This window comes from Pinus tabuliformis, chromosome 1_2, assembly GCF_031772625.1.
Source record: "Pinus tabuliformis cultivar Carrire ecotype Pingquan chromosome 1_2, CPIR1, whole genome shotgun sequence".
NCBI classification, from domain to species: Eukaryota; Viridiplantae; Streptophyta; class Pinopsida; order Pinales; family Pinaceae; genus Pinus; species Pinus tabuliformis.
The window spans coordinates 446893820-446921653 of record NC_142298.1 but is presented as its reverse complement, the minus strand read 5'-3'; the positions used below and the strand labels follow the sequence as shown (position 1 = coordinate 446921653).

The following is a 27834-nucleotide window of genomic DNA, read 5'->3' as shown; positions in this document are numbered from 1 at the left end:
AATGATGGACCGATTCTCTCTTTCAATAACCCCATTCTGTTGAGGCTTGTATGAGACTGTCAACTCCCTCTTGATCCCTTTCTTGTAGAGTTCCTTGAAGTCATTGGAGGAGTCTCGCCCTCATTCTCTAACCTTAAGACCTTGATTCTCATCTCTATTTGGTTCTCCACCTGAGCCTTGAACTCCCAAAACCCACTAAAGACCTCATCCTTGGTCTTCATGAAGAAGATCTAGGTTTTCCTAGAGAAGTCATCAATGAATGTCACATAATATAGTTCTCCCCACACTGTTGACACTGACATTAGTCCACTAACATTTGAATGAATGAGATGAAAGATCCCCTTGGATCTACTCTGGTTGCTTGGAAAAGCAACCTTGGCATTCTTGCCAAGTGCATGCCCTCTACTGGTGCTCAACATTGAAATCTTGGAGACCAGTCAAGATCTCCCTTAAGATCAACAATGTCCTATAGTGAAAATGCCTCATTCTCCTGTGCCATAGCTCACAGGCATTGTCACTCATCTACCAATGGTCAAATAAGCTTACCCTTCAACTTGTATAAATCGCTTTTTCTAACCCCAATGACTATTGTTGTGCCAGGGCTAGATTCCTTTGTACAAATGAGCACCTGTCCATTTTGAAACATGACTACAAATCCTTTGCCCTCCATAACTAAGACTGAGAGCAAGTTCTTCTTCAATCTGTTGATTTTTGGTGGCATCAGATGTGCTCTAGCCATGAAAATTGGTGGAGAGGCTAAGGCACATTAGATCTCCAAGACCCATAAATCGTTTGGGGAAATTCCCTACTGCATTTGTGTTTATTTCCATATTTATATTTATAAATAACTTGTTAATGGAAAGAACAAGTAGGAGATAATAAACCAGATAATGCAATAGGGATTTCTGATGTGCCAGACTTGGAAATTTCAACATTGTATCAAAGCATTGCAGATCACAACAAGACTGAAGGCACCAACAAAAATTTGAAATTTGCATCTGTAGCAGCTGTCCCAAGAGACAACGCTATTCCAGAGCAGAAGGAGCTAGAGAAGAAGTGATGCAGAGCCTGTGTCAGCGTTTCGAGCCAGGAGGAGGGTCACGTAGAGGCAGAGGGGCAAATCAGACCTACGTAGTGCTCGATCATCTTTCTCAGCCAAGAAGGATCGACGCTGTGGCCAGGAGGAGCAGATTCAACCTTTGCTGGGATTGCGCAGAGCCTAAAAGGCTCAGTTTCTTCAATTGCCGGGGCTTGGGGAGCTGTGTGCTGTTTGTGATTTGAGGAGCTGGTGGGACACTGTTTTTGTCGAAGCAGAACAATGTCTAAGGAGACGGAGCCAAGGTAGAGGGAACCACTACCTCAATGGATTTCTAGCCAAGGAATCCAGATCCGAGTTGCAGTTGCAAGGAGGATTAGAGAGGAGCGGTTTGACAGTTGGCCAGAGGATTTCTAGGAGGGAAATCAGGACTTAGAGGGAGATTTCCAGGCGGGGAGTTGAGACTCAAAGGGTGTCTAGAAGAGGAGATGATATGGCAGTGAACAAACTAAGGGATTAAGATAGGTTGGACGGAGCTTCTAACTTTGTCATTTGGAAGGCCAGGATCCTGGCAGTCCTGCATCGACATCGCATCAAGGACTATGCCTTGAAAATCATGGCTACCCAATTGACCCAACTGAGAACGAGAAGTATGAGGATGCCTAGGTGAGGGCGAAGTGCATGATCCTTGACGGGGTCAAAGATCATGTCATACCACATATTCCTAAGAAGAACACAACAAAGGAGATGTGGGACACTTTGATGACCTTATATCAAGGGCACTTCCGTGCAGCGGAAGATGTTATTGGAGAATCAGCTACAGTCATATCAGATGCAAAAGGGAGAGCAGATAGATCCATTTCTTCTTAGGTTGCAGGAGATTCACGACCAACTTACTTCCGTGGGGTCTACTTCGGATCCAGAGTTTATGGTTAGGACTATCCTGAATGCAGTGTCTGAGGAGTGCAAGACATTTGTCCGAAGTATTTAGGGCAGGGCTACTCTTCGCAGTGGGGAGGAGATGTGAGTAGCTCTTCGACAGGAAGAGATCAGGAGGTTGACCAAGGCAGGGAGTAGTGGTAAAGGAGCTTGAGTCAAGAAAGAGGAGGAGGAGGATGCGGCTCTAGCATCTGGGGACAACAAGGGAAGAGGAAAAAGAAAGACATCTCCAAGGTTAAGTGCTTCCATTATGGGGAGCTGGGACATTATGCATTCCAGTGTCCCAGGAAGAAAAACAAGGGAGAGGCTTCCGATTCAAAGGCCGCTCCAACTATGGCGAAGAAAGAGGTTGACGCTGATGACGATTGTGCCATGAGTGTTCATGTGCCTCTAGAGAAGAGGTGGGGTGATATTGAGTTGTAGTCAGGAGGACTACATACTAGGGGCAGGATCCTTGAGGTACCCAAACTTTTGGATCACATCCGGCTACGGGAGCCCTTAAAGACAGTAGCATGATGACAGGTGTCGAGTGGAGCAAGGTGTGATGGAGCGACGAGGCAGTGCTTGAGTGCAGAAATTTGAGGCAACGCAGTCGAGGTTGCAACAGTGCGAGAGGCACAAAGGTGTTTGCAACAACGCAGTGACAACAGATGGAGCATAAGATAACAACAGTGGTAGCTTGAGCATCACGAGGCTTCCAGACCAACTAGGATGTCAATATTTGGGAGAAGTCAGTTACTTACTTCTCGATAACTTAGTTGCAGTGCAACAATTAGCAGTGGCAGTGCTAGGGGCAGCATGGGTAGCATATTGAGAGGTAGATGCAGTACAAATGTAGCAGTGGCAGTGGTAGTGTCATGGACAGCAGTACAGGAAGCAACAGTGTAGTGGATGTCGGGCAGTAGGCCTAGCATCAGCACAGGTACTAATGCGGAGGATTAGTGTGATGTTTCTATAATGAAGCATTACTAGGTCACATTCCTCGCTAGGAGGGAGTGTTGATTTTTGGTAGCATCGGATGTGTGCTCTAGCCATGAAAATTGGTGGAGAGGTTAAGGAACATGAGATCTCCAAGACCTATAAATCGTTTGGGGAAATTCCACCTGGATAGGGAGATATTAAAATAATTAATATTTTTAGTGGGGTTCCTAAGTATAAACTTAGGAAAATTAAAATATTGATGTGTATTAATATAATATGGGTGAGAAAGTTCTAAATAATGAGGATCAAGCCAAATCTAATCTTAGCCGTTGATTAGGGACTTAATCTCGACCGTTGAATCGTCAACAAGAAAAGTATAAGAGGAGGCTTGAGGGTCAGTTGGAGATACACCAAGTTGATCAAGAATTCGATTTTCTGGGGCAGGGTTTGCTGAGAAATCGAGTTAGTGATCTATTGCAACGAGGGGCAGTTCAACAGAAGGCCGAGAATACATATCAGAGAGGCAGAGAAAGTGTCAGAGAGATAGCGCAGAGCCTAGGAAGGCTGACGCAGAGGCAGCTAGGATTGACGCAGAGGCTGAGGGGGCTAACGCAGAAGACACATAGGGCCAAGAGGCTGACTCAGAAGCAATAGAGGCTAGCAGAGTTGACGCTGGGCTTAAGAGGCAGCGTTGAGGAATTTTCGTGGGGCAAACTGGGAGCTGAGAGGTAGACACAGAGCTGTAGAGGGTGACGTAGTCCCTGGAGGGTGACGCAGTTCCAGAGAGAACCTTGGAGCAGCTTTCGTTGTCTAGCTGAGGAACAGTCAAAGTCACTCTGGGAATCAATCATCCAGTTGCTGATTAGCCGGAATATCTGTCTCTGAGGAGAGGTACTTTTTCCAAGGAAAATCTCTGAAGGGTGAGCCATTTCTAGCACCCTAGTTGTATTTAGAAAACTGCATAATAATAAAACCCTCATATCTGCTGCACCGGTTTTCCTGCATTGGGTTTTTCCGGGGACGATTGTCCAAAAATAATAGTGTCCCTTGTGTGTTTGTCTCAGTTATTTCAGTTGTTGATATATATATGTGTTAAGGTTGCATTTGTGTTTATTTCGGTATTTATATTTATAAATAACTTGTTAATGGAAAGAACAAGTAGGAGATAATAAACCAGATAATGCAGTAGGGATTTCTGATGTGTCAGACTTAGAAATTTCATCACAATCCTGGTACATACAACACTTTGTTGGCTTCCAACAATCCACCTAACTCGAATTGGAACAAGATAGTTTTCTCTCCCTTCATTGCGTACTTGGCATCATCACTAAGTTCCACATGAATCCCTGTGTCTTTTTTGTTAGACTGATAAATAACTCTTGTGCTTCTCTTGTATGATATGATGCACCACCGTTCAAGTACCATCCACCCCTGGTTGAGTCTTTTTTTGTTAGACTGCTAAATAACTCTTATGCTTCTGCCATATGATATGATGCACCACTGTTCAAGTACCATCCGCCCCTGGTGATGGTGTAGGTAGAAAGACATGAGATTACTATCTAGCTCTGTCTCTGTTGATGCTGTTTTTTATTGTGAATACCCCTTCCACTTCTTCTCCGCACACTGTGATGCATAGTGCTTATTCTTGTGGCAAATGAAACACTTGAGCTTTCTCAAGTCTTTCTTCTTCCCCAACTGTGAGGTTGCCCCTTCACTTGAGATGTTGTCATTGATGGCAAAGCAAGATTTATGGTGTACAGGAAACCAGTTTATCAATTGGATACATCCATATTGGACATAATGACAAAACCAGTTTGGAGCTAGTGTGTCTCAGCAGAATGACCAAATTAGGGATAATGCTTTATATAGATACAGTCAACAATGCATGAAGAATATGAAGAAATAATTACCCATCCTTGCCTTTCCTCTGTCTTCACTACAAGCAAGCTTGCGATTTCCAATTGTGAGCGACCCACTGCTGAGCCTTAAAGGATTGCAAGTACACCAGCCTTTCCCAACATCCAGTACCATGTTCCTGGAACCTGCATGAATCCATAACTTACAAGATAGGAGACAAATTGTCCTTTGGTTATCGTAAGAGTATTTACCCCAATAAGTGCTCCTCGAATATGAGATGGTGAAGTTTTTGCAATGTACAGCGGGCTGCTATTGAGATAATACCAATACAAACCATTACCCTACCACCCATTGAAACTGATGAAGATGGAAGTGATCCTTCTGAACATACAGCTAAAGTGGATGGGATGTAGGTATTAAAGGAATGTGTGTTAGTGACAAATGGTATGGAGCAAAGGGAGCAGAAGAAACAAAAAAAACATCATAATAAGACAAGTCGGTTCTGTTTTAATTTGACAGGTTGGCTCCTAAAAAAAATGTGTCTGTTCAGTTTTGCAAGGTCGAACTAGTATATTTATAAAACATTCCTCCTCCATTAGGTTACAAATTCAGTCAAGTGGAGAAAAGAGGTCGAGTCTGCAAAAGGAGTGTTTAGGTTTATATCTCATGAACCATAGGACGAACTGAAGAAACTCTTTTCCTGGTTCTTGGATTATGTTTTTTTCTTGGTAATTTTTGATCATATTTTGGTACATAATTTGGAACTCGTTGAAGCATATCTTAGCCCTCAAAGAACATACCTCAGTCTTTAAGTAACAAGTCTATCCCTTCAAGAAATAGACCTTGTCCTTCAAAGATCTGACTTCGGCCCTGAACCTAGATCTCTGAATTCAAACCTGAGATAAAACCAGAGCTTGGACCTAGGTCCTGAGGCAACCAGACCATAGTCTCCTGCAATCCTCAACCTTGAGGTAGCACAGAGTTTCGACTGAGATTGGGAGGTTTAGACCTGTGGTAAAGCTCGGTCCTAAGGCATATAATTTCAGCCGTAGTTGCAGACTACTCTCAACCCTTCAAAGGAGCAAGACACACAACCTTCCCACACTGAGTTTCGACCTTGTAAACAGGGTTAGAGCAGACTCACCTGGAAATTTGACTTTGAAGTGTGCAGACTTAACCATAGTTTTGAAGCAGCATCTGTGTATCTTTTGGCCAGATTTTTGGAGTTTTGGATCAGTCTGTTAAGTAGATATTGATGAGCCTTGGATCAGACATTGTGTAAACTTGAAGAAGCCTTGGAAGATACGTATTGAAGCAAATTTGGAGGCATTTCTTGGAGAAAACTTTTAGCAGACTTTTGAGGGCACTCTTGAAGCAGTATCTTTGCATTTTTCAGAGATTGGAATTGGTTCGTTGAGGCTGAGTGGAGACCATCTTTGAAGATATCATTGAGCCATTATTGAAGACATCCTTGAAGCATTGTTGGAGCAGTCCTTGAAGCATTATGGGAGTTTTGTTGAAGACCTCTTTCTAGACTTGTTGAAGAAGATTTTGGAAGTCTTGAAGTGGTATTGAAGCCAACTTGAATGATTGAAGTAAATTGAGAGGATTGAAGCCCTAGAGGATTGGAGTCCTCATACATGGTTGGAGCCTTGTAAGAGACTAGGTTGGAGCATGGATTGATTTTTGGGGATTGGAGTCCTCATAAGAGGTTGGGGCCTCATTGAGACCAGGTTGGACCCTGAATTGATATTTGAGGATTGGAGTTCTCATTAAGGGTTGGAGCCATGTAGAAGTCAGAATTTTATTGTACAGGTTGGAGCTTGATTGTTTGTAAGAGGATTGGAGTCCTCACTATTTTTATTAATAAAATTATTTTTCTTATTCTACATCTTTTGTTCTGGTTTAACTAGTGATCTTTGTTGAGAAATGTAACTAGTTTCGGTCTTCATAATTGTTGTACTTATTTCAATATGTATCCTATGTAACAAAGAAGAAAAAGAAAAGGAAATTATTATTGTTAAAGCATGGGTTTCATGCTCTAAGTAGGTCACTAGAGGAGGTTCTATTATGGTTTCCAAGAAGCTACAAGGAAAGTAGGTAGGCCCGAAGTTGCAGGTTGAGTAGCTGTGTTGAAGCTAGTAGGTCGAAATTGCAGGAAGTAGCAATTTGGTGCAGATTTAAGGACTTGAGGAAAGGGATGACTTGGTACTGGGAGAAGGACTTGGTCTAGGGATTGGGTCTTTGTATCTCATTTGAAGTAGATTCTAAGAAGAGAAGAGTTTTCGGGTTTTCCCCTTGGAGGGGTTTTGCCTTGGCTGAGAGCCTACATCTATGTCCTCTTTTGTTGTTATTGCTTCTTGATATTGTTAAATGAACAAATCTAACTAAAAGAACACAAAGAAGATAACTAAGATTCACAAGCTAATATCAATGTCAAAGAACATAAGTTTAATTAGCTGCCACTTTAAATTCTCTAACATGGTATCAAAGCTAAGGTGAGCAAGGAAGACAGCCAGATGGACAAAAGAAGGAATTGTTGATCAAGGGATATGAAGCTCTCAAGGTCTAAAAGAAGAAGATTGTCTCTTGAAGGGATCTAGTTGGTAGAAGGCCCTTTTGACCTAGGGTTTCTATAATGAAGAAGATCAAGGACTACATAAAGGGTGTTGATCTCACAAAAGGAAGTCTACTTGGAAGGTATCAATCTTGGAAGTTGTTCGTGGAGGAATCCTAGGGAACATCTTTCAAGGGCATCATCAATAATCTCTAAAGGTCTTGAAGACATCAAGAAGGTTGGAGATATTATTCAAGTAAGTATCACACTATCTCATAATCGTTGAATCTTCAAGTCATGTAAGTTCTTTCTGCGAGGAGAGCAATAAGCTCATTGGGGCTTCAAACTATCTAGCATGGAAGAAGAGGGTTGAATTGATACTCACAGAGCAAGATGTAATGAGATATGTTAGTGGAGAAGTTATTGAACCCGAGAAAGATAATACACAAGAACTAGCAAGGTACAATGAATGGGAAATAAGGGCTTAAAGGATCATAGTTGAATCTGTTGAAAAGTGTAACTAGGTTCGGTCTTCATAATGACGTAATTGTGACTTTTGTAAATGATGTAAAGAAAGAAAATAAAGTTATTATTGTAAGACTTGATTTTATTTTTAGATGCCTCCCATTGTGAGCCTTTAGGAATTTTCAAAAGAGTTAATGTCATGTATGAAATGTATATGAGTCAATAGAATGGTCTAGTAACCCTCCAAAACACAAGCACAAGTTCTCCTCTTCAAGTCGGCCTTTAGATGAAGCAGAAACCCATGTTGGCTTATTTATGACAGGCAAACTACTATATATAGGGACCTCATCCTATTCCATAGAGATAAAATTTCAGACATATCTCTGAGTTTTTCGGATGGACAATTGCAGAGATAAGTTCGGATCTCTCTGAGATTTTGGGTGGCCTAATGCATAGGCAGTGTTAATTTTATGTATGTTCTATGCTTAGAGCAATTTATTTCAATTTTCATAGTTAGCTCAATATCTTTTCTAAATTAGCAATCACATCAACATTAAAGTAAACTGCAGATAGAACATAAACATAAATCGCTGAAGACAAGCCAAGACAAGAGGACACAAGATGTGGCGCTAGTTAGGGACAAACCCCAATGTGGGGAAACCCTTGATCAATTCTTCTTATATGTTCTTCAATAGTTCAACAGAGAGAGAGAGAGAGAGAGAGATAGTACATTTACAACAGAAGTCAACACTTTGACTTATCTAGATAAAAGCATAGATCATCTCTAAGAAGATGATACATGAGATCAGTTGAAGACATGCTGCTTCAACTGATTCTCCAAGGTGACTCCTTCACCTATCATTGTGGTACATCTCGTCATCATGTTGCACCTTACTGCACTATCTTGCACCCATCATCACAATGCTGGACCTTATGACCATGTTGTACACATCATACTGCTGCACCTTATGTTGCACTACTGTCCTAGTGTTTAGCACTGTTGTATCTTGTGCCATTGCTGCACCATGCTGTCACCCATTTGCTTGCTGCACCATTGCTGCTTCGTGTACTTGCTGGACCAAGTACCATACTACTGTCCCAATGTGCTTGCAGCACTATGCTTGCTGCACCTTGTTGTTGTGCTGTCCCATGTACCATACTATAGCAGCACCAAGAACTTGTTGCACTAAATACTAGTTGTCCCATGTACCATACCACTGTATACAACCACCAATTTGGCTCCCACAGATTGCCCAACAATCTAGTCCAAACTGATCCTCAACACGTACAAGAAATGTCATAGACAACATACCTTAGCTCACTGTTTTGAGGTCGGACTTGTTTGCTGCAACTTAGGTCTGGTTAGGGCATATCATAGTCTCTTTGCCAGCCTTCTTTTCCACCTAGATTTGCTCCACGGTGATGCGGCTGCCCTTCCTTGTGGGGATGAGACCCTTCATAATAATCCTGGGCAGTTCTAGCCTTTACAAGGTCCACGGCCTGCCCTCACAACAAGCTTCCATAGATTTGCAACAAACTGGTTAAGGGTTTGCCCGTCCTCTAAACAGTTAATGCGACTACCCTTCCTTGCAATAATTCGGTCACCTGAGATGGCCTAAGACAACCCTTCAAACCTTCGTTGGAATGCTACCTTAGCTGCAGCCCAGTGATCCCTTTATTCAGCCTGTTACAAAGAACAATCCTCAAATACATCCATTGCTCGGCCTCCTTCATTTCCTCCTCATCACACTGTCCAGAATCTCCTCGGCCTTCTTAATAGCCTCCAAAACCCACACTGTTCTGTCCTCTCTTTGCTGCGGCTAAAACAAAGAATGTTTTGGGTGGCTGAACAACATTTATGGCAGCTTCGATCTGGACAGTGTATAGCCTTTTGTCCACCATAAGAGTTGCCCTTCATCTAAGCTACCACATTAGGACGTAGAGCCTTCTCTTCATTTCCTACATCTAGATCTAGGGCATGCCTTCTCTATGACAACGTTGAGCTAGGGCATCCTCTCATTAGGGCTGCATAGATTCTTAGGATCTCTTCCTCCCACCAAAAACCCAAAGACAAGTGGAGAGGAAGAGAACACAAGAAGTGTGTGTGTGAAATGACTCTCAAGTCATCTCCTTTTATACTAAAACGTTGAGCACATGTGGGGTTTATTTAGTTGCTGGCCGACCTTGACGAATTGTCTTATAACCAGTATTGAAAATATCGGTATTGGCAAAATATCGGCGAGGGTCGAGAAAACATTTTATCGGCAATATCGGCGAAAATATCGGCAAGCATAAAAAATGCATAATATATTCATTTTTTTCTTCAGATTTTTAAACATACAAAGCAATAACAACATGAAATAAACACATTGGCACATAAATATGAAGAAAGCACTGATATATATGATGTCAAATAGAAATGATACATCAAAGGCAATACGAAATCCTGCTGATCCCTGATAATTGTCCATTCAAGGACTCAAATGTGGAGAACCAATACAAAATAACATCACATATATAAAAATATCTCATCATCATGAGTGATATGTAGCATAACAAATAAAACTAGCAGCTATCTATCTGAAATCACTGCCCTCTCCCCCTTTTACGAGAAAACATGATGGGCTCTTTGCCAGGCCTACCCCTAGTAGTAGAAGGCCTTGGCCCTGCCTTTGCATCTAATGTCAAATAATGAGTGCTAGGTATGGAGCTGTGCTCTCCTATATCTATAGCAGATGGTGTTGATGCTGATGCTCCCACAATGTCCTCCTCCTCCTCCTCCCGCTCCTCCTCCGAGTGCTGCTCCTCCTTCGAGTCCTCCTCCTCTTGCTGCCCCTATTCTAATGGATCATCTGGCTCTAACCATTGAGGCGACTCCTCCAAGATGGGCTTCTCAGACTCCACCCTCCACTGAGACAATACATCAATATTGTCCTAAGGAAATGGCATCTGGATGCATTGGTGCTTCTATTTGCCTCACTCGAAGTCCGATGTTGTAATGCACATACACTAAATCATTGAGGCGTGCGAACTCCAACCTGTAAGAGTGTCAAAAAAACTAATGAGTCTTGACTCTTGACTCTTGACACTTGAAGGTCATAAATTAAAAATTAAAAATTACAATAAGTGTAATTGCTGAACTGAACGCTGGAGCTCAAAGTTATACGTGTTGCGCTTTTTTGCGTGTATTTTCTCAAATACAATCCAATTGCGCTCACACCCTGAAGAGCTACATGTTTGACTTATGATTCTTATGGCCAATTTTTGTAAATTTGGTGCCCTTGCACCATAGCTTCGCCACCAAATATCTATAACAAAATAAAGAAATAAAAAATTCAAAAACTTAAAACATAATTAAACTTTCAAATAAAAGTTACATAATTGAATTTAAAAAAAAAAGAATTATAAGTAAGGAAATTCTAAATTGAAAATTCTAATTTCTAATGAGTGATGACTTGTCACTTACGTGGCATGAAGAGGGTCCTTTCCCTAATAGCATCATCAAAGCCAAATAGGCCAACACAATCCCGATAAAACTGTATCTCGCGATTGATTTTGCTACGAAGCTCAGGATCAGGTACCATCCTATGAATACAGGAATGGAGCCCTTCCATCACCTCACCATCAAAATCAAAGCCGCATTTGTATGAAAATGCGGGGTTGAGGAAGAGTGCTGCTGCATGAATGGGTCGATGAAGCATCCCTATCCACCGACTATCAATCACATCCCATAACATCATATGCCTATCAAGGCCAGCAAAACCCTTGTTTGCATAATAAGAACGAATGGCCTCCTTGGCCCTATCCATGGCCTCATACAAATAAGCCATTGCAGGCTTCTCCCCATCTACCAATCTGAGAACCTTTACTATAGGTTCACTAACTGAGCATGCTTCTTCTACTCCATGCCAAAACGTCTCAGAGTACACCATTTTTGCAATGGCTTTCCCATCCTGTCTCCTATTGTATTACAATTATGCCAGTCATCAGACACAAACATTTGCTTCAACTCGAACTGACATCGAAGCAAAGATTGAAGAGTAATAAAGTTTGTGGCAAAATGTGTGATCGCAGGATGCCGCAAATCCTTGTTTCTAGTGAACTTCCTCATGAGGCTAAGAACAAAAGCGTGGTTATAAATAAACTTGGGGATGCTCTTAGCCATATCAACCGCCTCCTTGATGAAGGAGAGTTTCCCCATATCCTCAAGCAACAAATCAAGACAATGTGCTGCACACGGAGCCCAAAACAATGTGCGATGCCTCTCCATAAGCATCTTGCCGACAGACACATAATTAGCGGTATTGTCTGTTATGACTTGCACCACATTTTGCACACCAATCTCTCGAATGAACCCATCTAACAACTCACATATCGTTGCTGCATTTTTGATATGTTCTGATGCATCCACTGATTTAATAAACATGGTACCTTTAGGACAATGTACCAAGAAATTTAGAAGGGTCCTACCCTTCCTATCTATCCAACCATTAGACATCACTGTGCATCCAGTAACTTCCCATGTTTTTTTCAACTCCGCCAATCTAGAGTTGATGTCCTGCTTTTCTGCTTGAAGAATTGGCCCCCGCAACTCATATGTAGCACTTTTGTACCCTGGGCCCACAACAACAATAGCATTACACATTGGTTGCCAAAATGGATTGGTTTTGGTGATGTTGAGAGGTAAGTCGCTCCAGAAAAGACACCTCCCCATGACTCTATCTGCTTCTTGCTTCTCCTTTTTTTTAACAAGTGATTTTATGCCAGGTTGTGATCCATGTCCTGTTCGTGGAACCAAAAATGATGACCTCGCACTAGCAGTAGCAGGGGATGCTGTGGAGCCCCTCCCACTACCTTCAACATCAAAATTAGGAGAATATATCCCTAAAGATCTACCTACACGTTCAGCCTTGTTTCTTTCTGTCTCTTCCTTCTTTCTATCTTTTTCATCAATTGCCTCAAGAGCTTTTTGTATAAGCTCCGAACTAGAAATTGTACAAATCCCAACATCATGTCCAGTGAGTCTAGCTAGATGGTATTTCAATCGTGTAACCCCTCCTGTCATCCTGGTCCCACACAATTTGCATGTAAAATATGCCCGATTTGTCCCACCATCAGGCTCCCCATACTCCCAAAATGGGTCCAAGGCTTTTGGCATATTTGAATTTTGTAGTGAGCTAACTCAAACCTAGGGCACCAATTTTTTTTTTGGAATTAATAAGTAATAACCTCATCATTTTACAATTTTTTTTTCTACATTATTTGCAATGTGAATTCAATGAAAAACCATAAATGACAATAAGAGGGTGTATTTGAAAGTTAAAAAAAAAAATGGAGCTTGCTCTCTAAATATGGAGAAAACCCTTGCATTTGCTCATGGGCATGAAAATCATAGCAAATGGAAAAAAAAACCAAGCAAAATGATTGTAGGCAAATAGGCAAGCAAGAATAATCCTAAAACTATCAAAAAATTCATTAACATAGGGGTTTATTTGAACATACCTGTTAATGGAAGAAATGAAATTGTCTCATTGTTCTTCAAGCTTAGATCAACAAAATCTTCTTTGTTGGTGGCGATAATGGCTATTCAACACTTAAACCCTCCTTGGTAGGAAGCAAATAGCTCTCCCCTTCATTCTCTAGCAATTAGAAATGAAAATGATTGAAAAAAAAACAAAATTGGACTTTTTTAGCCGCAGCGACATTTTTTGTTGATGCTCGACGATATTTTAGATTGTAGCACGATATTTCCTCGAGATATCACCGATATTTCGGAAATATCGCGATATTTTCGTGGAGATGAAATATCGCGATATTTCCTCGGCGATATCTCGTCTCCCCGAAAATATTGCGATATTTTCGAATATCGGCGATATTTTGGCGATATTGTCTTCACTGCTTATAACACAAATAAATTCATAACTCCATGAATACTTATAAGAATTAGATGATCTTTAGATCAATCCTACACCTCTCGACGAGAGGGATCCAAGAAAAAATATCAGTTGTCATAATTGAGATGACCCACATGGAGTTTGGCCCTAGTTGCCAATTTTAACAAGCAGGTTCAGATATCTCTGTGGTTCGGTGAGGAGACTACAACTCAGTGTTGAAAGAAGACGACAGTTCAGCAAAGAGTCAAGAAGTTCAGATTATCTCTGTAATTTGGAAATCACATAAATGCTCTTGGTGCCGTCTCAGAAGATATGTTTCGGTCATCACAATGATTATAGGTTTGGTGCCATTTCAGTTTCAGTGCTATTACAGAATTATGGGCTCGATGTTATTACAGTATTGTGAGCTCGGTGCTATCACAGTGTTGAGGGCTCGGTGCTCCTATAGTGTTAAGGGTTCAATGTAATCACAGTGAGAAGGATGCCATTACAATTCAGAGTGATGGATCTATCACAGTTCGAAGGATGTCATCACAAAAGTAAGGTCTTGGTAATATGACAGTGAGGAGGTCTCACAGTAAAAGAGATCTCGATGTGAAAATAGTGATAAGATCTTGGTGGTGACAATGTCTCGATGCTAAGAAGGTCAAAGCAGAAGAGGAGTCAAGAAGAAGGTTGATTGTCAAGAGAACTTGTGTCTTGGTCTTGGAGTGGCAAATAGGTCAAGGGTCTTGGTCTTGGTATTCGTCAATTGGAATCTCTATAAGAAGAATTTATGCAGGTTTTCCTCTTAAAGAGTGAGAGGTTTTGGCCTTGGCTCATAGCCTACATTTTGTGTCTCTTGTCTATTTATGTTCATGCATTGGTAGCTGTTTGATGAAGGAGAACATTAATATCATAGTGAAGAAGATCCAAATCTAAAATTGTAAAAAGCATTCACAAGTAGTTACTAATTAAAGAGAAATCACCTAACTATTGATGCCCTAGATTTCTCAACATGGTATTAGAGCTAAGGTAACTAAGTCAAGGAGGGGCATCTATTCAAAGGAATACTCAAGGATCGAGTTTTAAGAAAGGCATCAAAGCAAGTTGAAGGATATCAAAGTGAAGTCGAGATTTACATCGAACTATCAATCCCTAGATCGAAGAAGAAGTTTACACCAACAAAAGTTTTGGATACTCTAAATCATCATTAAAAGACCACAAAGACCCTCATCAAGTTGAAGGGATCTACAATGCAAGGTAGCCCAAAGTATAGACATCCAAGAAAGCATTTCTAGGACTAAGATATCATCATCTTGAAGAAAGTCGAAACCCTAGAAGCATTTATGATCTGCACTCATTGATCACCGAGAAGTTGAAGTTTCTTGAAGGCTAATTATCCAAAGAAGGCTAAAGGCATTGTCCTTATCTTCAAAAGGCTATAAGGCAAGTTCCCTCTCATTGAAGCAAGGAATCCTCCCTTATCCTTAAAGAATATCATCCGATGAAGCATCAAGACATCCTCATCAATCACCATCATCAAAGGGAGCTAGATCAAAGGCGTTGTCATCATAAAATGGGCAATCTCCTTTATTGAGGAAGGAATTTGATTTGGAAGAAGATCATCCAAAAGGGCACTAATACATCTTCATCAACCACCATCAAAGGAATCAAGTTGAAGATTTCATCTTCACTTGTCAAGTAAGTATCTTTTATTTTATAATCTAATCTAGTAAAATGATTTCGTTTTGCAAGGAGATCTATAAGCTGGTTGGGTCATCGAACTTCCTTGCATGGAAAGAGGAGGATAGACATAGTCCTCGAAGAAAGTGAAGTCATTGATCATATCAATGGAAAGGTCTCCATTCCATTCGAAGGTCAAGCATTATTTGAATACATGGAAAGGGATCAAATGGCTGAAGGGATTCTTATGAAATCAGTGAAAGGTCCCCCCATTCCCTATATAGCAGGATTGGAGACATCAAAGAGATATATGATAAGCTGATAGAACTATTCTCTGAAGATGCGATAAGAAAGGTCATATCACTTAGATTTGATCTACACAAATTGAAGGTATCAAAGGATGAAGGGATATCTTCATAAGATCTCAACTGCAAGATCTGGGAAAGATGATATCGGATAAAGAGATAATCCTCATTATTCTAAATGCACTACTTGATGAACAAGGTAACAAATGTCTATGAGGATAAGAAGGGTATTCCATTTAACAACTTATGGTTTCTATGCAAGATAGAAGAAGATAAGTTGAGGGCAAAAAGTATTCAGACATTTTTCGAAAGGAAAGAAGAACATAGCTAAGATTCAATGCTATGAGCATTACAGTAAAGATTGTCCCAAGCTCAAAAAGGGAAATAACGAGGAAGATAGAGAAGAAGTCCATTTCATTGAAGAAGTGGAGGAAGCTGAAAGAGAAAAAGCATTAGAAGCAAAAGCTCGTGTCATCACCATAGGACAGCTGGAACAAAATCTATGGCAGTCAAATATGAAGGATATAGCTCTTGGGAACCTCATTGGAAACTTAAGGGAAGGAAGAAGTCATCTAGGACAAGGCTCATCATACAATAACATTTGCTGGATAAGGATATGCAAGATACTCAAAATTCTCTGATGGAATCTTCATCGGAAGGTTCACCAATCTAGAGAGGAAGCAAGTGTTTCATCAGGAACTCCAACTTGTGGAATTCATGGAATGATGGTATAATGACATAAGAGATGAAGCAGATCAAGGGATTGAAGCTCTTTTCAATCAAGGAAGTTGCTGAAAGAAGCCTAGATGACCTAAAGGTAAATAAGGTATGTATGTTTGTAGTCAATAGTATAAAGTCATGTATGGTTGCAGGGAACATGGATCATTGCTCTATCTTGAGAAGCATGATCAAAGGAAAGGAATCTCCTCCTAAGAAAGGATGTTGGAAGGCATGGGTCACACTAGATGAAATCAACATAATATGTCCTCATATGAAAATGAGGTGGTTGACAGTAATTAGAGGAACTCTGATTGGAAGTTCCTAGGAATGAAATATGTGAAGAAAGGAAGGAAGATCGTGTACTATGCAACCATGGAAAAAGGCAATCAACATTCGAGAACTAGAAGATTTGACTAGGAAATCCCCCGGAAAGATATGAAGACTCTGATGAAAGTCTGAAAAATATGGAGACCCTTTTGAATGGATACCTTTGGGATATGTGTCAATATGTATGCAGGGTGTTGATACCCACAGGAAGATGTCATGATGAAAGACCATCACAAAAGTAAGTCTGATTTAAGTGTTCACTTCTTATTTTTGAACAAGTATCGGGATGGGCTTATGTAGGACTGCCAAAGGAAGAACTATGGATGTCTTCCCCGAGGACCATGTAGAAGGATGGAAGATCCTTTCGAAGAACATGGCATGAAGGAAGGCCAGATATGGATTGATGGATCACTTTCTGATGATGACATGGCTGACTCATGGATGAAAGTGATGGATGGTCAGTGCCCTATGTAGAAGTCCCAAACATGAAGACTTCTATATAACGAAAAGAAGTTCATGATATCGTGAGGAGGAGTTCTTCAAGCAACTGGTTGTCCCATCATCTCCATTGTAGGAGATATTGTAGGTCCCTAATTAAGAGGGACCCTGGAAACAAGTTTCTTACTTGGAAGAAACTTGGAAATTCCTAAGCCAAGAGGGAGCTTAGGTACATTCCTTCTATAGGAATGAGTACATTCCTTTATTGGAATAGATATGACCTCCCTAATTGAGAGGGAGAGATAGAAACTACGTTCTTGTCTTCACTTGGGAAGAAAGAATGGAGGATTGGGTAACCATTTGGCATTCGATACTCTTTGAGGATGTGGTAGGGCATCCAAAATAAGAGTAGTCGTGGACCAATATTCATTGAGGATTGGCTATCCAAGATAAGAATAGTCCAAAGAAGGTCATACTCGGTGAACACTCGAGTGGAGTATGTACCTTGAGAGACAATGATGATGGTGTCTATACATCATTGGTCTTGCTAGCGTTGAGCTCAGATCTTGTGGAGAGATAGAGCTGTTAGTCAAGGCCTTGCTATGTGACAATGCTGGTTGATATTATGCTATACAGATGGGTTACCAATCCAATTCTTATTATGAGAAATTCTTCAAATTGAGAATGACCAAGTAGCATTATGAATACCTTTGTAGTTAAGAGGGCGTGTTGAAAAGTGTAACTAGGTTTGGTCTTCATAATGACGTAATTGTGACTTTTGTAAATGATGTAAAGAAAGAAAATAAAATTATTATTATAAGACTTGCTTCATGGGTTTCATGAGCAAGGGATTTTATTTTTAGATGGCTCCCATTGTGAACCTTTAGGAATTGTCAAAAGAGTTAGTGTCATATATGAAATATATATGAGTCAATAGAATGGTCTAGTAGCCCTCCAAAAGATAAGCACAAGTTCTCCTCTTCTAGTCAGCCTTTAGATGAAGTAGAAACCCATGTCGGCTCACAAGGGGACACATCCTTTCATAAAGGTCATGCTGGCTTATTTATGACGAACAAACTACTATATATAGGGACCTTGGCCTATTCCACAGAGACAAAATTTCAGACATCTCTCTGAGTTTTTCGGATGGACAGTTGCAGAGATAAGTTCGGATCTCTCTAAGATTTCGGGTGGCCTAATGCAGAGGTAGGTCCGGATATCTCTGTGGTTTGGTGAGGAGACTACAACTTGGTGTTGAAAGAAGACCACAATTCAACGAAGAGTCAAGAAGTTCGAATTATCTCTGTAATTCGGAAATCACAAGAATGCTATTGGTGCTGTCTTAAAAGATAAGTTTTAGTCATCATAGTGATTACAGGTTTGTTGCCACTTCAGTTTCGGTGCTACTACAAAATTATGGGCTTGGTGTTATTATAATATTGTGAGCTCGATGCTAACACAGTGTTGAAGGCTCGATGCTCCTACAATGTTAAGGGTTCAATGAACTCACAGTGAGAACGCTGCCATTACAATTTAGAGTGATGAATCTATCACAGTTTGAAGGATGCCATCACAGAAGTAAGGTCTTCGTAATATGACAGCGAGGAGGTCTCGCATTAAAAGAGATCTCAATGTGAAGACAACGATAAAATCTCGGTGGTGAAAATGTCTCAATGCTAAGAAGGTCAAAGTGGAAGAGGAGTCAAGAAGAAGGTTGACTATCAAGAGAACTTGTGTCTTGGTCTTGGAGTGGTAAATAGGTCAAGGGTCTTGGTCTTGGTATTCGTCAATTGGAATCTCTATAAGAATAATTTGTGCAGGTTTTCCTCTCAAAGAGTGAGAGGTTTTGGCCATGGCTCATAGCCTATATTCTGTGTCTTTTGTCTATTTATGTTCATGCATTGGACACTATTTGATGAAGAAGAACATTAATATCATAGTGAAGAAGATCCTAATCTAAAATTGTAATGAGAGGTTTTGGCCATGGCTCATAGCCTATATTCTGTGTCTTTTGTCTATTTATGTTCATGCATTGGACACTATTTGATGAAGAAGAACATTAATATCATAGTGAAGAAGATCCTAATCTAAAATTGTAAAAAGCATTCACAAGAAGTTACTAATTAAAGAGAAATCACCTAACTATTGATGCCCTAGATTTCTCAATAAAATCAATTAAGGATTCTCTTGTTCCATTTGTTGCAAATCTAAAGACTTCCAAGGCCATGTACGACAAGCTAGTGAATTTGTACTTTGTAAGTACAACAGGTCAAAAGATGTCATTACGAAACAAGCTATATAGAATAAAGAAATTGAAGGATGAGGATATGACATCCTTCCTCATGAGAGTCTCTCAACTAAGAGACCATTTGCAAGGACTTGGGGAACCCATCACTGATTCTGAGGTGACCATATGTGTTCTAAATGCATTACCACCAGAATGGAGCAACTTTGCAACAAGTGTTTACTCCAAGAAGGATTCAACTCCCTTTGATGAGTTATGGGCACAATGCATACTAGAAGAATCAAGGATCAAGGTCAAGGATGACATTGTATTAGATGAGCAGACACAAGCCTTTCTACCCCAGGTCAAGAAGATGAAGAAAGGAAAGTTTGGCAAGTCCAAGAAGAAAGATATGTCCAAGGTGCAATGTTTTGGACGCAATGAATTTGGACATCTTAAGAGGGATTGTCCAAACAAATCGAACAATAAGAGAAAGGACCGAAGTGAAGCTCATGTAGTTGAAGCTGTGGGAGAACCTGAGAAGGCAAGGAAGGAAGAAGTGAAGGATCTTTACTACTAAAAGAAGGTTCACTAACTTCCACGTTCTTTATGAATGTTGATGATATGTTTTTGCATAAGCATCATAGGATAGAAGCATATGATGATAGCATGTTTGAAACTTGTATGATTATGTTGCTTAGTAGAGATCATCTAGGATAGAATACTAGATCATTTTGCATATTGTTCATCTAGATATTGTCTAACATTATGTTAAAGGTTGTCATCTTGCTCAATTGGATCACTGTGGTCTGGAAAGGATCATTATAATAGGAAGCCCTTGTGAAAAAGCATTATGACAGGAATAATATGTATTCTATGTAATGTGGAAACATATTGGTAAAAAGGGGACGAAGGGTTGCAATGAGTCAAGATGCAAACTTTTGTGAAATATATGGATAGCTAGATGATTGGATAAAAGCATGGGATTGCATGATATAAAGAAAACTTTGGATAAGGTTCATGTGTATGAGAATCTTGTGGAACAAGGTTGGTTAGAAAGATATTCTTAAGTATTTATGATGCTGGAAAAGAATAAAGTTCGACTTATTAAAGAATGCATGAAAGATTAGGACTTTCTCTAGGATATGTATTTGATATTGATTAACATCTAGTATGATCTCCGGAAGAATAAAAGTTGTAACTTGGTAATCAAGTTCGATCCTTGGGCACTTTGATGCAAGAAGGAAAGATCAATTGGAGATGGTAGATGAGGATGTTGATGGAATGAGAAGGTCACCGTGGTGAGGTAAGTCTATTTCATTTTGGTTTGGTTATCTGGTTAACATATTATTTTGCTACCTGGTAGAATGTTGCAAGAATACATGATGACAGTTGAGGCAAGGTCAACTGTATGGATGAAAAGTATTAAGGGAAGCTCAATATTTGGCACTTGGCAACCTTGAAGTCAAGATGTGGTCATCTTGGAAGGTAGCAGTGTGAGAAGATAACCTGAAGGTCAAGGAAGATCACTTTCATAAGGAAGCCACGATCAGATTGAAGATTAGGAAAGCTCAACGGAATGCCTTCACGTTGAAGATGAAAGTGATGAACAAGAAAGATGACCTGGATCTTGTCACAAGAACGAAGAGTGGAAATGGTTCCATGATACCTCGAAAGGAAGTAGGCTCGATGCAAGAGATGCGAAAGAGGGAGCCATGTAGCTATGGAAAACTAGTAGCTGATACTTTGATGAAGACAAGTTGTAAAGACTTATGGTGTTGGCTTCCATTATTGGAAGGAAGTAAAATCCCCTCTGGTTTTGAGAGGGAGTCTCCTTGGATAAGGAGCCAAGATCTATTCTCAAGATTAAAGGAGAATAGAGATGATCTCTCTAGTTGAGAGAGAGTGATGTTGGACATCACATGTACATTCTCCTCTTTAGGGGATGAAGAGAGAATGACGGACGATTGGATAAGCATCTATGGTTTCCTTGAGGATAGATCATCCAAGAAGGAAAAGGGACCAATACTCCTTGAGGATTTGAATCCAAGAGAGAGAGTAATCTCGAGGACTGACACTCGAGGATGGAGCAGGAATCCAAGAGAAGAGTGGTCGAAGAGGACTGATATTCTTTGAGGACTCAACGATGGAGATCCAAGATAAGAATAGTCTTAAAAGGACATGCCTTGCAGGAATCCAGATGGGGTATGTACGTTAGAGAGGTAGTGCGGTATCACACATAAAGCCTCCCAGCATAATGCTCTTGATTAAATAAGAGCTTGTCCAATTAGGCCTCAATGACAGTGTTGGTCATTATGATGATGCTTGCAATATTGCTAATCAATTCGACTCTTCTTGAGAACTCTTCTGTTTGAGATATGATGTTGTACTGGTTGTACAATTATGAATACCTCCCTAGTTAAGAGGGAGTGTTGAGAAATGTAACTAGTTTCGGTCTTCATAATTGTTGTACTCATTTCAATATATATCCTATGTAACAAAAAAGAAAAAGAAGGAAATTATTATTGTTAAAGGCTGCATGGTTTTCGTGCTCATTATTGTTGGTCTTTTAGGTAAAAGCATGTTCTTCGCACTTCTAGGGTTTGTTAGGTCTTAGGATTTATTGTCATGAGCCAAAGGAGTCAACATCATGTTTATAAGAACCTTCCGGGCAATTTGTAATTGTAAAAAGAATTAATTTAGAGTCTAGAAAGTCCTGGAATCTCCAAGAGTACAAGTTGGCCCTAGGATCCTCAAGTCAGCCTAAAGGAGGGAATTCAACCTCTTGAGAAGGCTATATAAAGAGCAATTTGACTTTGTTTGGAGACGCACACTCACAGGTTTGATCTATCAAAGAAAAAGTTTGATATAGCGTTGTGAAGGAGTAGAAAAGGAGAGAAAAGTTTTGGAAGAAGCTGGGAGGCCGAAATATCTTATCTCTGGGCTCTATCTCTCTCGCACTTGCAAAATTCTGGAGTTGATGGGCTGCAGTAAGAGGCCGAAATTGCAGGATTGAGTTGCTGGAGGACGAAGTGCAGAATCTGTAGCTGGAAGAGGGGAAAACCCTTGTCTAGACCTCATTGACCTTGGGAGAGTTGTCTTGCTCTAAGTAGGTCACTATAGGAGGTTGTATTAGGGTTTCCAAGAAGCTCCAAGGAAAGTAGTTGGGTCGAAGTTGCAGGTCGAGTAGCAGTGTTGAAGCTAGGAGGTCAAAGTTGCAGGAAGTAGCAGTTTGGTGCAGATTCAAGGACTTGAGGAAAGGGCTAACTTGGCACTGGGAGAAGGACTTGGTTTAGGGATTGGGTCTTTGTATCCCATTTGAAGCAGATTCTAGGAAGAGAAGAGTTTCCGGGTTTTGCCTTGGCTGAGAGCCTACATCTCTGTCCTTTTCTGTTGTTATTGCTTCTTGATATTGTTTGATGAACAGATCTAACTAAAAGAACATAAAGAATATAACTAAGATTGACAAGCAACTTAACAAGTATCAAGTTCAAAGAAAATAAGTTTAATAAGTTGTCACTATACATTTACTAACAATCTTAACTGGCATAATATAACAATTGTAAAGAAATACTGATTCAGCCCCCCCTCTCAGTATTTCGAATGCACTGTTACCCTTGGAACTCTTTCCTTTACCCATTTTGACCTGACTGATTAGGGCTATGTTCTCATCACCATCTCCTTGCTTGATGGCTTTAGACTTCTCTTGATCCTCTTCCTGGATGCAATCATCTCAAAAGCCTCTCCCAATTGGGAAGATGCTCCCAAGCACATATCCCCTTGGCAAATGGTTACCATGGCTTGGTGAAATCATTCAGTGCCACATTTACGAGTTCTACGTCCTCTGTTTTCTCCTTGATTGCTGCAAGTTGATCACATATCTGGGTGCTCCTCATGAGGTAGCTGGTAATTGTTAGATCTTGACATCTGCACGAATCTGATCTTGTTCTTCAAGATCATCTTCTTGTTCATGTTGTCACTCTGGAACAAATCCACTAGAGCCTTGAACATCTCCCTGGCTGACTTCTTCTCCACCAAGTGAGGGATCAAATGATCCTTCACGGCATCCATAATAACCCATTGAGCTCTGATGTTCTTCTTTTCATGAGCTGTTAACTGCACTGGGTCTATCGGTGAAAGAATTTCCTTATCCACAATTTCCCAAAGGTCATTTATTTTCAATAGCAAGGTAACCCTTGCTTTCAACCTGTCTTCAAACCTGAGACCTTGCTGCTGCCATTTCTAGATCTGAACAAAAATTGCACTGTGCTTATTCCTTCAAGCACTCACAAGACTTTTGCTGCTAGTTTATAGATCTGTTATGAATCATGATCTCCTTGCAGATTTAATAGATTTGTTGCAAACTGCTGTGGATTTGTGTTAGTCCTTTAAACATCCATAAAATTTCACAGCTGCAAACTGCAGACTTTTAGATCTGTTGAGATCCACTGGCTTTCAAATCTGGCAAGATTTGCTGCAAACTTGAAATTGACCTCCCTCTAAGAGTGTAAGCTCTGATACCATGTTAAATTTTCGGTCCCCAACAACTGACAAATTATTTCCTATTAAGTTCCTTGCAGTTAATTAAATTAAATTGCAGATCATTGGATAAATTACATCATTGGGTTTTTAACTAGTAAATAAGAGTAAATTCAGCAGAAGTAAATCAACACCAATTTGACACGTGTGCAGAAATTTCGGTCCTTCAAGATCTGCTGTTCATTAATTATTTTTTTAGCGTACAAGGGCTCCCTTACTGGGGAAATGGCCCACAGAGGAAAAATACAAGCTACAACAATCACAGAAAATTTCTGGGCGCCTGTATGTGTTTTACAACTCTCAAAATCTTCCTTGATCGACCCCCTTACCTTGCTGGCCTGGTACAGCAGCTTTATGATCGTGCATATGTGGTTGTAAGGCCCACAACTTGCACACTGTCACTGTTCCTGTCCATGCTTGTGTGAACTGCGCGTGTTACCTGCAGTGCGTATGAGGCTGCACAGTAACTCCTGTGCACTCCTGGAACCTGCACGTGTGGCTTGGCCCAATGTTTTAGCTGTTTGGCTGCATTGGCAAATCTGCAGTACAGCCTCTGTTAGGAATGATCCTTGCCGCAGAAAATCACTCTTGCAAATTTCCTCCTTGATCCTGCACACTTGGATGGAAATCCTTTTTCATCCAATCACGTAGATCCTCACCCTCTCACAATGTCTTGTGCTCATTGTTGTGTCTTCATCCACCTAGCCTTGCTTTTATAAGCTTTAGTTGTTGATTGAATCCACAACCCTAATCTCCAAAGTGATTGATGGTTGATATTAAATCTCACTTCATTTGAAAAATTTGGCTAGGATTTATCTATTTGACTAATGCAAATAACCTTCTCATTTCATTAGATTAAACTTACCTTTTTATAAAAGGCACTTCATTTTAATTAATTCCTTAATTAAAGAGAAATTGCTAAGTTTGAACGTCTGGGATGACTTCCACACAAGTAGACACTTGATCAGTGCAGAAGTTGCTGTCCAATGCTATAACATCAACAAACTGACAATATTTCATGTGAACAGAATACTATTGTATGTAACATATGGATCGGTCTCTACCCTTGTTAACAATAATAATATTTTACTTTGTTTTTGTTTTTTATATGCTAGAGGAATCGGCAACTAGGCTGGGCTCGTACTTGTGAGACATAGGGTTGATTCCGACCATTACCACTATAACCTCAAGGTGTAACCGCCCTGTCCCTGGGACAGCACATGGGTTTGACAGTGAGGGAATTTGAACAAATACCCTCATCACTCACATAAATTTACATAACTTTACATAACACGGGCTTGCTAAGTGAGCTACCTCTCGGGGGACTAATAATATTTTACTTAATATTGTCAGATTGTTTTTAATAATCTCCCCCCCTCCTTTTGACATGTTATGGTATTCATGCTTTATTTATGTGCCCTCCTCTCAATGTTTCTGAGCATTGCCTAAGATTCTGCTCGTGCTTGCTTCTGTTGTCAAAATCTTGCTTGATGAAAATATAAATGATTACTTAGTCTTCTAACCAGGATAAATGTCCTTTATTAATTATTCATGCTATATTTTTTGTCTTGTATTCTTTGTCTAATCCCCAAATCTTATATAATCCTTAAGATACAGGGAACAAGTTGTAAGGACTTATCTTCTTTGTTTTTTGGTAAACTGCCATGGCTGCAAAATTCAATAATTAATTGCTTGTTCATATTTTTGGTCTTTAAAAGTGAAAGGATGGAACATTTAAGTTGATGAGTTTTCTATTAATAGGATTTGTAATGTCAGAAACTGAAAGCACTAACAAACATTTTGTTGGGAAACTTAAAAATCTTACTTTATGGTTTATGTAAATCAAAGTCCTCATCCGTGACTTTACCGGACCTTTTGCAGTTAGTTCAAGAATTTACTTTGGGTGTCTATGATGCGGAAGCTACTGCAGCTTTCCATCGGAATTCACCAGATGTGTCCCTTCAGAAAGATCCCCGTTCCAAAACTGCTGCTCAAAGGTGAGATGAACATATTATAAGTGAATTGGTAAATACCTTTTCCTTAATGCAGTAAATGGTGGCTGTCATGTTTTTATCAAGATTGTAGTATGGTTTCATGGTCCCAAATTAGCTCCTAGTCAGTCTCATGGTTTCCTTAGTTTAGACCTTGAATGTCTAAATTTGTATTTGTTTTTTCGAAAAGTTTATAAAGTTATTTCAAATCATTCCAAGTACAAGAATATCCAGCATAGATTTATTCATAGTATTTCTAACGTAAATCTGAATATCATGTAACTTCTTTGTGTCTCCATTCTTCATAGTTAAATCGAAATATTATGTTAGTCCTTTTTGTCTTTGTTCTCCATAGTTGACATTCTCTTGCTGGATAATTTGACTAAATCTTACATCACTGCCACAATGCATTATATCATATAGATCTTCAACGCAGGACATCAAGAATCAAACCATCTTTGAGAATGCCGTGCACGTACTATGTAGAGCCTTTTGTAATAAGACAGTTGCTTGCACACTAGGATCACATTTTCCTGTGTCAGTTTTATTCCATTATTTTCTCTCTTTTTCTTTTTCGAAAAATTGAAATATGAAACTACATACTACTTACAATTTTGCAGGTATCATGCACATTTATATAGGAATGGCACAATTTGTGACCTTACAAACGAGCCAAGAGAGACAGAGGTATTTTGTTGTCCTGTTTAGACTTGAATACAGATATTGATCTTCTAAATGATCATATGTTCTTAGGAGTTGAACTGCTTGATGCTTCTCTTTGTTATGGTTAGTATGTTTTGTTGTTTGCTTATGTATGTTTTGGGTGCCTCTTGCATCAAAGATATTGCAAATCTGTCTTTCAATCTTTGTATGGTCTAGTTTTCGATTTCCTTGATTTTTAGCTTGATGAATACCTATGCCTGCAGGTGAGATTTATGTGTGCAGACTCTGATCATCCTTCAATAAATTCCTTTAAAGAAGTGTCCACATGCAAATATGCATTGATAGTTCAATGTCCGAAGCTTTGCAGCCACCCGTAAGTTCCAATTTTACATTTGCTAAAATATAGTGTCTTTGTTTCAAAGCAAGCACATTTATGAACGCTCTGAGTCTTTTATGTTTTATGGGTGTCGTAATTTTCAGTAGTTTCTATCCTTTGTAGGTTGTTTCAAGAAGAGCGGCCTTCTTGGTTAACTATTAACTGTTATACACTGTCAAATAGCAATGACAGAGCAGAAAAAGAAGAAAAAGACACACAGCTAGCTTTAAGTGCAGAAGATTCAAGTGCTCAAATTGACTGATTTATAGCATATATATAGGGAATAATTGTTCTAAAATTTGATATTTTTGTTGAGACATTAAATCCAGGCCGACAGTAACTGCCTCAATGTTATTCTGTTCATGAATGGACACAATCTTCAACATGATTCCCCTCTAAAGGACATGGCTGTGATAAATACAAACCGGAAGCTGTTATGTAATCATTTAATGTGTAATGGAAGTGCATTTTTTTGCAATAGACACAGGCATCTAAGATGAATGTATATAAAATATACTATAATCAGCAAATAATTGATATTTTTGTTGAGACCTTAAATCCATGCAGAAAGTAATTGTGTCAATGTTATTATGTTCATGAATGGATACAATCTTCAACATGATTCCACTCCAAAGGACATGGATGTGATAAATTCAAACCAGAAGCTATTATGTAATCATTTAATATGTAATTAAAGTGTATCTTTTTGCAATAGACAAAGGCATTTAAGATGAAATTCGTCGATATACTATAATCAGCGAAATAGTAGGACATGGACAATATACAAAAATTAAACATGGAAAAGCAAATACAAGGGCAAATAAGATTAAACCCACAGAATACTTTATTATGTGGACATTTCTAACTCTGACACATCAGAAATCCCTACAGCATTATCTGGTTTATTATCTCCTACT

The 27834-nt window shown here is 39.7% G+C and overlaps 1 protein-coding gene across 1 annotated transcript in view; it reads left to right on the top strand.

The window, feature by feature from the left end:
- LOC149206279 (protein OS-9 homolog) overlaps positions 1-27399 on the top strand; it is a 170489-nt gene extending 143090 nt beyond the window's left edge. The window contains exons 5-8 of the mRNA XM_089395397.1: positions 25769-25884; positions 26499-26565; positions 26805-26914; positions 27041-27399. Of these exons, the coding sequence (XP_089251523.1) occupies positions 25769-25884; positions 26499-26565; positions 26805-26914; positions 27041-27179 (432 nt within the window). The 3' untranslated portion in view covers positions 27180-27399. The remainder of the gene's footprint in view (positions 1-25768; positions 25885-26498; positions 26566-26804; positions 26915-27040) is intronic.
- The last annotated feature ends 435 nt before the right edge of the window (positions 27400-27834 follow it).